The 10,857-nt window shown below is 42.1% G+C and overlaps 1 protein-coding gene across 5 annotated transcripts in view; it reads right to left on the bottom strand.

Annotated features, from left to right (window-relative positions):
* Positions 1–747: 747 nt before the first annotated feature.
* The window catches only part of IPCEF1 (interaction protein for cytohesin exchange factors 1), a 185,138-nt gene continuing 175,028 nt past the window's right edge, over positions 748–10,857 (bottom strand). For all 5 annotated transcript variants that reach the window (XM_040448829.1, XM_040448832.1, XM_040448830.1 and 2 more), the window contains one exon: positions 748–5,332. In XM_040448829.1, coding sequence (XP_040304763.1) covers positions 5,126–5,332 — 207 coding nt within the window. In that variant the 3' untranslated portion in view covers positions 748–5,125. The remainder of the gene's footprint in view (positions 5,333–10,857) is intronic.

Genomic DNA, 10,857 nt, shown 5'->3' with positions numbered 1-10,857 from the left:
TCCCTTCAGTGATCCAAACTAAAGGCAATTTATTATGCTATTTCAATATTTGTTCATTTCTCCCAAAAACAGCTTACATGTTTTAGGGAACATATGTGCCACAGGTCTTAATTTTTATGATCTGCAAATTTTAAAAATTCTCTGAATAAAGTGTGAGTGCCTAACAATGTAACGTGCAAGTCAAATTTTGTGGACCAACAATTTTGAAAAAATACGTATTTTTACTAACAAGCCTGTAAGGTAAGGACCATTGGAGAATAACCACATCTGTTATTACTGAAACAGACTTTCCAACACAATTAAATGCTTTGAAAATAAGAATAGTCTAGAATCAGTTATTCTTATGATGGCCACCAGAGGGCACTATAACCTTTACAGAAACTAAAAGCCCAGTCCTCAAACCCTTCCAGGGGAGCTTGTTCTTGGAGGAAGCAGCACAGCAGGGCAGAAAATGAACACAGTAGTAGATTTCGATATTTTTTCCATGTCATTTTACTAGATATATTTTCTCTTGTTTTTATTTGTATCTTACAAGTCACTCTCAAAAAACAAAGCAGAAGAAATGAGCCGTGCCTCTTTTTTTCTGTTCAAAGAGGATAGGTGACTGAGAACGAAAGCACAATGACATTGAAGGTGTCATTTCCACATTATCATCTTACCCCAAACACCATGCAGCGCTAACAGTCACATCCCCATCATGCAAGGACATTAAAGTCTACGGTGACTAAAAATTCTGGTTTTTATTATGGGATGCTAAATGTGTCCACGGGGCATGCTTCCCCTTTGGACGCAACATGAAGAAATATCAATATAGTGCAGTTAAGTCTCACAGGAAGAGATACGGACAAACTTTGTTTTTAACGGAGAATCATTTTCAATGTCTTCTGTGGTCTATGGTAGAATGGGGAAGAGTAAAAATGTGCAGAGGAAGCAGGGAAATTGCTTCCTGTCTCACAACCTAGAAGAACACAGAGCTGTCAAAATCCTGTTCAGAGAGAAGAGCTTTCTGTGACGGCTGGAATTATTCCTGCTCCCTAACCCGCTTCATATGGGTTGTTAAAAATCAGTTTCAGGGGCTTTCCTTTTTCATTACATATTACAAAACCCTAGCAGGGCAGCCACCTGACATTTCTAGGACTCGATTTCTCTCGCGAGGTAAGTACACAAAAAATTAGAAGGAAAATAAATTGGACTCTCAAATATCATATTCTAATAGACTGAAGAAGAGATATACCCTAAAACGAACCAAAAGTTATTGGTTATTTTTAACACACTGGCCTGTTTTGGATGGGCATCCTCTGGACCTAAATTACCCACATCTTCTGCATGGCTTTGTATCAAAATGCTGCAGGAGAAGAAACTGGGAGAGGAAGGCTGAGGGCCTAACCCCGAGTCACCAGACTCCATCTCCGACTGGCTTTTAGAGGAAAACAAATGATCTCCATTTCTTCAACCACCTCTTTCATCCACAGATCTCACAGCACCCAACAAGCATGGAAGTTACAGAAGGAAGGAAAAGGAAGCACAGTGATTGGGTCACACCGCAACTCACGGTCAACCCAGCAGTCGGTTGCTGCAGGAAGGGCAGCCCCTCAGCCCTGGGGAAGAGACCGTGCTCAAGTAAAAGAGCCTCCCCTATAGGCTCCCAACCGATGACTTCACAAAAGCCACCCCGGCCACGCATGCACACTGCACGTCACAGGGCTGGGGCCCAACAGTGACTGCGCAAGGAACCGGGAGAGAGAAGAATGAGAGAAATGGGAGGAGTTTCTTTCCTCCCTGTCAAAAAAGGAGGAGTGATCATCCACAGCCATCCCACCAAGACCACTGGGGAGGGAAAGGGACGGAAGCCTGAAACACGCATACGTGCAAACAACAAAGTGCTACGTAAATATAAGGCTTGGGTTTCACACTGAAATCTGACTCCAAACATAATCTTTCTTAGGCTTCTGGGAGTCTTGGCAGTAATATATACCTTATGATTCTTCTTAGGTCTTTGATGCCAAGCTGAGATTGTGCCGGAACAAAAACTTATTAAAAGTAATAGATGCCCTTCAAGTGTGGGACCATTTGATTCAGCGCATGCTGCAATGTTCCAGCCACGGAGGTATCCTATCAGGCACTAGTTTGGGTCTACAGGCTAACAATAGAGAGAAATGGTCCTCCACACAACCCCAAAGAGGAGTCCCATCCAGATCCTAATCCACAGCAGGTGCCACAGGTTTGGACCTGATTACACTCAGGTTCTCTGCTTCCTGAGCTGGCATGGCTCTGGGTCATTACACAGCCTTCAGACCCTACATCTACAGGAATGGGCAAAAGAGTTACCCTGTGAACCCCATGAAACTACCCAAAATCCATTTCAGAGATGACCTAACCCTCAGGAATAAACTGAAGTAATCCAGTTTTCCTAATATCCTTTGAAACAACAACAACAACAAGGCTGAGTTATTCCTAAATTGAGTGTCAGGGAAAGTGTCACCCATTCTTCCTGTCACTTCCCACTACCCTCCACTTCCTCTTAGTGGCCACAGCTGAAGCTGGGACCTCACAGAGGCAGCCCCTTACTTCCTAACACAAAGCAATGCAGAGTGAAAGTGTTTTCAGAGGGTGAAACACTAACCAGAAGGTGAGCCTGGTCTAGAAGAGAGGGGCAGGACGGGGCAGTTGGATCTCACTTTCATTGGGGGACATTCTGCACAGTATGTGCTTTAACAAAGCCAAAGCTTCTAGACTAACCTGACTTTGAAAAGTAACTGAAAGGTTTAATTCAGCAATCTCATGGACCTCTTTTGCCTTTAATTTGGAGTGCTCCTAAGGAATTTACCCTACACGGTCACCTAAGCGTGTATTCATGAAAAGCCAAAGCCAAAGTAAAGCACTGAGGTGTATTCACAAGCCCGGGCCAAAAGCTTCTGGGGCACCTCAATTTAGAAAAATTGTTTTGAAGTTTATAGGTTAGTATTTCAAGCCAAAGGAAAGAAGGTGGAATTATTAATTATTATGTCCATTATTATGTCTCCTTCTCTCAACAATCTGTTTACACTGTGAATCCTAAACAATTAACCTTCTAATAGCTGCTAATTGTAGAAATAATCAGTGATGATTCCCAGAGTAAAGACAGTAAAGCACTGGCCTCTCAAAGCAGGAGCTTCGGGGTCTAATCTGAGGACCTATATGGCTGCATCCAGAGCTGGGGCCAACAGAACATTCACCGGGGCCAGGCCCCCCTCTTCCGGGGAGTCCTTGGCCCAGCACACTCCACTTGGGATAGGTCCCCTTAAATGTTTACTGGGCCATAGGGACTGACATAATCTTTTATCTTACAAAAGCTTCTAGTACTCTGACTTGTTTCCTGTTTTTTTTCTTTCTTAATACGAGGATTGTTGTTGTTTACAAAGTATTAACACTTCTGAGTAAAGCTTGAGGAAATATTCAACAACTATTTCCATCTAGTTTGCAGATTAAAAAAGACGGTTATTTCCACTTGAATGTCAAGCCACACTTTGACTCTATAAAGCACACTGTGTTAGCCTGACCATTTGCTAGGGGTAAGGCCAAACTGGGTTTTTGCTGGGTTGTGGTTATTCTTATGAGAAATATTCATGATTAGTAATTAGTAATAAAACGAGTTCTCTTTAACAGACCCCAAAATTTCTATTAGACCTTAGACAAAACACCATATTAGCTGTGTTTCATTTGGTTTAGGGCTTGTGGGCATAAATGGCATAAAGCTTACAAAGTTTATTCACTACAAGAAATAACCTAAGATGAAAATCCTTTTCTGGTTAAAAGAATGCCTGACCACAGATAGAGAAATCTGAGCACTCTGGGTTGAGAAAGAGAGGGAGAGAAAGAGAAAGAAGCCAGAAAATGGAAGATTATTAACGCATGCTTCCGTATTTATCCCACAAGATATCCTGAGCATTCCTCATACAGCATAGTGCAACATAATAACTCCAGTGAATCAACAGTATTCCTACTTTCTCAAGCAAAAAAGTATATACTTAGAGAATATACATTGAGCAAAATGTATAATTACCATCTTTTACAACACTAGTAATTTGACCTTCTATAAATATACTTAAATAACAAACATTATAGAGAGCTATTCACAGAGGACCCGAAGTGAGACATAAACATACAAAAATAAAATAATCATATTTTAACTCTTTTGTTGTTTTCATTGGGTTTTCTGGAGTCAGGATATCAAAACCATTCAGACACCAGAATCATCTTGTCAATCTTGATCCTGGGGAAACTGGACATAAATTGACACTGTGCAGAGGCACCACACCCAGGGACGAACGCAGCAAACATTCCCTGCTGGACTTATTTCTATCTCCTACAGTGGTTTAGAAAGGCTAGGAGGGAGTGGAGGTCTCGAAGTGTAATGAAACGTATTTCTGTAGCTGCTCTGTGGAAAGGAAACTTTAATCAGATCCCCCCCACCTGGGTAGAGTGTGGAAACATCAAGCTGTCCTTTGAGAGAGTGGGAAGATAGGGCACACCTCCTCCTCGGGCTCTCCCACACACCACTCGCTCTGAAGTATTTCTCAGCTCACGGAAAAGGCACCACCATTCTGGACCAAAGGCAAGAGATTTTGGTTCCACAACACCACAACTGTCTCGTTCCAGTTGCTGCCGTAAAACACATTCCTCCACTCAAAACATAAATGATTCGAAGAATTCAACTACCCAACCCAGTGGAATATGTACATCCTTACATTCTTCTTTTGGAAAACACAACACTTCTATGAATAATTATCCTTGGTAGAACGTGATCTTTGTCCATTAGAATCTTCGTCCCGCTGTCGTTCTCTTGAGGGCAAAGAACGAATACACATTTCTCACATCCCACCTAAAGCCTAGCATAACCATGAGCTCCTAGGAGGGACACGGTGTTTGTTCAACTGAGCTCAATCTCTCCAGTCTCCATGTAAGCACTGCCACCGGAAGGAGGGCTCCTGTTGCCAACACAGTAGGTCCTCACCTAAGTCGCGTCTTTAGAGGAGTAGCCACCCCTTGAGGAATTGGTTTCAGTTTTCCTTTTAAGGAGAGCTCTCACAACATCTTGAAGAGCTGCTCGGGGTACGATAAAAGGGGAGAGAATGTTGGCTTGTTCTCAGATAGAATTTCCAACATGGGCAGAGGAAGGTGGTTTCTCAAGTCCCTGGGGGGTGCCCTCGTGGGCAGACGTGGGGGCCCGCTGCTGCTGATAGATATCCTGGATCAGCAGGGTGTTCATCAACTTCCACTCCCTGTATTTTCTGGCTGTCAACTTCGGATCGTCCAGCAACTGGTTAATCATGGCCAGGTCATGTTCTTTACACTGTCCAAGAAGGAAGGAAAAAAAAAAAAAAAAGGGGGGGGGGGGGGAGATATAGAGAGTATTTTAATTTCAATAAACCCTCTTCAGGTCTTTTACAAATACACATATACATTCGCCATAAAATTATCAAAGTGTTTTTACACATTAATATTCTAATCCGGAAGCCTAAGAGATATGACAGGACATTCATTTGCATACATTTGCCAAGAAAACGTTAAGTTCTCCTACCCAAGGGCCAGTAGAAGAACCTAGCCAGGATCTTCCACATGGATTTTCCCTCACCGACCCTTATTCCACACCTCAGTAATGTTTCTATCTCAGAGTGACCATTATTTCTTCTACAACTTACAACTGTATAATCATTTCATTGACCACCCAAACTTCACTAAGTAAAAGTGGGATGTAGTACGTTCCCTAAGACACAAGATGGCACAAAATATATCTTTATTAAATTATCTTCATTTTTAATAACTCACGTGCATGTATTTAGTTAACACACACTGAATAAATATATAGGCTACCTTTTTGTTCAAAGAAAAGACTACTAGCCTCCCATCAAAACAGTATGTGTTTCGATGATACTAATGGAACAAACGATCTATCTGTATTGTTTTACCCTGCCTCCTCTGTAACCAGTAACACACACGTCTCAAATGCCTGGGTCAGGTGAAGAGAGTGTTCTGTAGCCAAGGAATGAGAGAAAAATGAGGTGTAACAGCCTCCACGTTCAATAACGGTCGCTCAGTCCTGAAAATTTCCTCTCAAATCTATTCTTGTTTCCATCATCCATCTGACCATAATCCTAATCCAATTCATCACACCTGATGTGTCCCTGCCCCTAATCCTCACTTTAAATCCACCCTCCACGGGCCGTGCAGGACATCCACCCAGAATGCCGAGTCCTCTGAATGGTCCTCCTTCATGTCCAAGGTCCTAAGGATTTGGGCTCTATCTGTTGATCCCCACGCCCTTCTCATTTTCTGCTCTGTGTCGATGTGCATTCCCACCCCCCCCCCCCCGCCCCGCACGATGCCAGTCCACACTCCGCATGTTGTGCCACAGGCAGGACCTTCCATATCTTTCTTCTGGTGAACTCTACTTCCTGGAGTTGCCTTCACATGGAACAGTTTCCAATCTTTCTTTACTGGATTTTACTATAACTCATAAATCTATCCTCACTTCAGGCATCCTGTTCTCCAGAAAATCTTCTCTGAACCCCTAAATGCACTGAGAAGCTTTATTTATGCTCTCATGCCTTCCAATGCTTAGAACTTAACATGTTATACTTAGATGTTCATGGATCTGTCATGCCACCTACTCTTAAGCTTCTTTTTTAATTTTTTTAAGTGTTTTTTTTTTATTTTTGAGAGACAGAGAGAGAGACGGAGCATGAGTGGGGGAGGGGCCAAGAGATGGGGAGACACAGAATCCGAAGCAGACTCCAGGCTCCGAGCTGTCAGCACAGAGTCCAATGCGGGGCTCAAATTCACGAACTGTGAGATCGTGACCTGAGCAGAAGTCAGACGCTTAACCGACTGAGCCACCCACGTACCCCGTATTCTAAAGCTTCTTAAGAAAATCGACATTTTATTCATTCTCGTGTGTCTTGCACATAACACAATGCCAAGTGCCAGGGAGACAGTCAATACATGTTTATTTTAAACCAATCTTTCTGCCTATTCCCAGGCCACCATGCGTGTAGCTAAAAATTCACAACCAGAATCAGGGGTTGTAGTTCAAATTTATGACCAGTGCCACTAAGTGCCTTTCACTACTATCCATTAGTCATATTTTCCTACCCCTTTTTTCTCCCAATTTCCCAAATTACTATTTCAAAACCTTCCATCTCTTCCCAAATCTCCTTCCCTCCCCCACCCTCCTTTGCAGCTGAAGACCTTGTTTTCTATTTTTTTTTTTTTTTGAGGAAATGGAAACAATCAAAAGAACACTTCTCCCAAGTTCCTACTGCCCACTCCCTATATCAACACAAGCACATCCCTGCCTTACATCCTGTTCTTTTGGATAAAATATCTGTGCTCCTAGCAAAGGCCAGTTTCCACTTGTGCACTGTCACCCACTCCCTCATACTCAAGAAACCCACTCTGGCAATTCTCCACTCTTCCCTGTGACTCATTAACTTCACATCTCTATCTACTTGCTCATCATATGTGCCGTTACCTCTCCCATCTTCAAAGCCTTCTCAAGCCCACATCCCTGCTCCAGCAACGGCTCTACTCCTCACCTGGTCTCCAATGTCCCCTTGCCCATTCTCTCATAGAACCACGCCCATCACGGTTCAACCCGAACTCCTCTTGCTCAGGCCATCAATGACCTCCATGTTGCTAAATCCAGTAACTATCATTAACTTACTTACCAACAGCATCTAAAACTATCGGCTCCTCCTTCTTAAACACTTTCATCGCGTCATTTCTGTGACACATTTTTCTCATCCCCAAAATGGCCATTTATTCTAAATCTCTATTGCTGATTCCTCATTCTAGTCCAATCTCTTAAGATTGGAGAGCTCTAGAATCTCAGCCTTTAGCTGCCTCTATATGTACATCCACATTCTTGGTAATCTCATGTCTCCCATTCTCCCTATGCACTAAGGGTCACAAATTTATTTTGCAAGCCTAATCTCTCCCCTGAACTTCAGACTTGTTTGTCTACACCCCCTCTTCTGCAGCTCCACCTGGACGTGAACGGGGCATCTCAAATGTAACACGTCCAAAACGAGGCTCCTATTATTCTCTAAGTGTCCCACCCACCCCAATTTCCAGTACTCATTGAAACCTCTTCCCGCCATGGCCTTTTGCAAAGCACCCAATGGCAATTCCACATTTCCAGTGGCTCAGGCCAAACACTGGAGTCACCCTTGACTCCTTCTCTCACTGCCAGTCCACCAGCAAATCCGGAGCTCTACTTTCCAAATATGTCAAACTACAGCACACCTGTGTTCAGAACCTTCCAAAGGCTTCCTATCTCGCTGAGTTGAAGTTAAGGTATTAGCAGTGGCACTAAGGCACTATGTGATGGAATCCCCCATTGCCCCTCTGAGCTGTTCTCCCCGTGCTCCAGCCCCCCAAAACACTCCAGCCAAACTACCTCCTTGCTCTTCCTTAAGCCTACTAGGCATTCCCGGACCAAGGCACTTGCATTTTTGTTCTTTGCCTGTAACATTCTGCCTCAGATAGCCTCAAGACTCACTCCCTTCTTTTCAGATTTCACTCAAATTTCATCTTTCAAAAGGCTTTTCATGCCTTTCCTAATTAAAAATCCATCAGCATTCCTCACCCCCACTTCTATTCTCTATCAAATCTATCATCATTTAGCGTACTATAAAATTGATTTATTTACTTATTTTTATTTTCTCCTCTACCTAAACATAAGCTTCTTAAGGAAAGGGATTTTTGTCTCGTATGCCCACTGTGAGACCCCAAGTGCATCAAAGAATGGTTCATATGTGGTAGACATTCACTAAATGCTTGCTGGAAAAAGAAAGAATATATGAAATAAAATGTGAATGAATAATTACCCATTTGCTTTTAAATCTCTTTTTTTAATGTCTATTATTTTGAGAGAGAGAGAGAGAAGTGAGAGCACAGAGAAAGGGCAGAGAGAAAGAGTTCCAAGCAGGCTTTGCACCGTCAGCACAGAGCACAGCACGGGGCTCAAACTCACCAACCACAGATCGTGATCTGAGCCAAAATCAAGAGTTGGATGTTTAAGTGACTGAGCTACCCAGGCACCTCTGCTTTTAAATCTTTTTTATATCGTGAACTCTATTTAGAGCCTAAGGAAATCCTCTCCATAAACAAACAAAAATGTTTATATGTATGTGTGTATTTTATATACATATTATTTATTACATACGTCCTATTTGTTTACATATAAATATATAGATACTTATATCTATACATTTGCATATCGTTTTAGAGATTCTAGAACTGGTAGCATTTATTCGATCCAAATGAGGGATCTGGTTTTAGATGATCACAAACATTGGCACAAAAATGTATTATTTGTTCTTCACACTTTAACTTATGTTTTACTTGGGGCATTTTACTACATTTTGCTTCTTTTTTTTTTCCTGTTTTCTTGAAATGTGGATCTCCAATAAAGTACTATGTACATAGTAGTCTGAGTGGTAAGATTTATAATTCTGAATCAAGAGAGCAATAATGTGGTGACAGATGGAGGTTAAAATATACATATATATATATATATATAGATTCCAGAAAGGAAAGAAAAATTGTGTAGTGGTAAAGTAACCAAGGAGTGATAACAAGCAGGTTGACCGTGAACCAGAAGCAGAGGGAAGGCAGGGTAGACGAGTGGATAACTAGAAAAGATGGGTGGTAGAAAGTCAAGCAAGGCCAAGGGAGTTTTCTCTCTTCCCTCTGAGTTCTCAACACCTACATTCAGATAACAATCTTCCCCTCTAAAATAAAAATAAAAATAAATAAGCTTTCTTCCTTCGGTATCACAATAGTGCTATTCATATGAAATTATTTAAGGAGTTTTATTTTGTCCCTAAATTTTGACATCTGGGGTGAAACAGGTGATGGAGTTTAAAGAGTCCACTTCTCATGATGAGCAGCGGGTGTGGTACAAAAGTGCTGAAACACTATATTGTACACCTGAAACTGATATAACCCTTTATGTTAACTATACGGGAATGAAAACTTAAAACTCCATAAGAAATTTTTAAATCTCTAGTTTCTTCCACACACAAAAAAATTGTGACATCCACTTCAGAGAGAGATCCTAATATTTTTATCAAAAGAACGAAGATCTTTGCAGAGTAACACAATGTGAAGAATTGATTCTCTTAAGGCAAAATGAATAAACCACCCCTCTAAATGTGATCAAAGGTTTCAGGAAAGGGTCTCTTCAACTTTGGCCTGACACTTCTCATATAGTGCTCAGCTCTAAGCAGTTCAAGTTTCTTAACCATTTGGCTCAAGTCTGTGTTAAGTTCTTTTATGGATAAAAAGAAATTACTGTAGACGAGAATAGAAAGGAAGGAAATTAATAAAACAAAAAAAGCCTCTGAACTGCTTCCTAGCCCAGCACTCAGTCAGCAGCATGGTGCACTGGCCCTGCTTCTCCCTGCTGTGGTGCAGGAGGCCCACCGGACGCTTTGAACTACCTTTACGACATCCTCCTGGTCTTCTGGTAGGCAGGCCGGGTCTGGCAGGGCTTCCAGATAATACCATGAAAGAGACAATGCTATACTTTCCTTTTTCACTCCAAATAGTCAGTGCCTGATTCAAGAACTAAGCGCTGGAGGGGCGCCTGGGTGGCGCAGTCGGTTAAGCGTCCGACTTCAGCCAGGTCACGATCTCGCGGTCCGTGAGTTTGAGCCCCGCGTCAGGCTCTGGGCTGATGGCTCAGAGCTTGGAGCCTGTTTCCGATTCTGTGTCTCCCTCTCTCTCTGCCCCTCCCCCGTTCATGCTCTGTCTCTCTCTGTCCCAAGAAAAATAAATAATAAAAAAAAAAAAAAAAAAAAAAAAAAAAAAAAA

Source organism: Herpailurus yagouaroundi, unplaced genomic scaffold (genome assembly GCF_014898765.1).
Source record: "Herpailurus yagouaroundi ecotype Mexico unplaced genomic scaffold, PumYag 198, whole genome shotgun sequence".
NCBI classification, from domain to species: Eukaryota; Metazoa; Chordata; class Mammalia; order Carnivora; family Felidae; genus Herpailurus; species Herpailurus yagouaroundi.
This window is presented reverse-complemented; position numbering and strand designations above follow the sequence as displayed.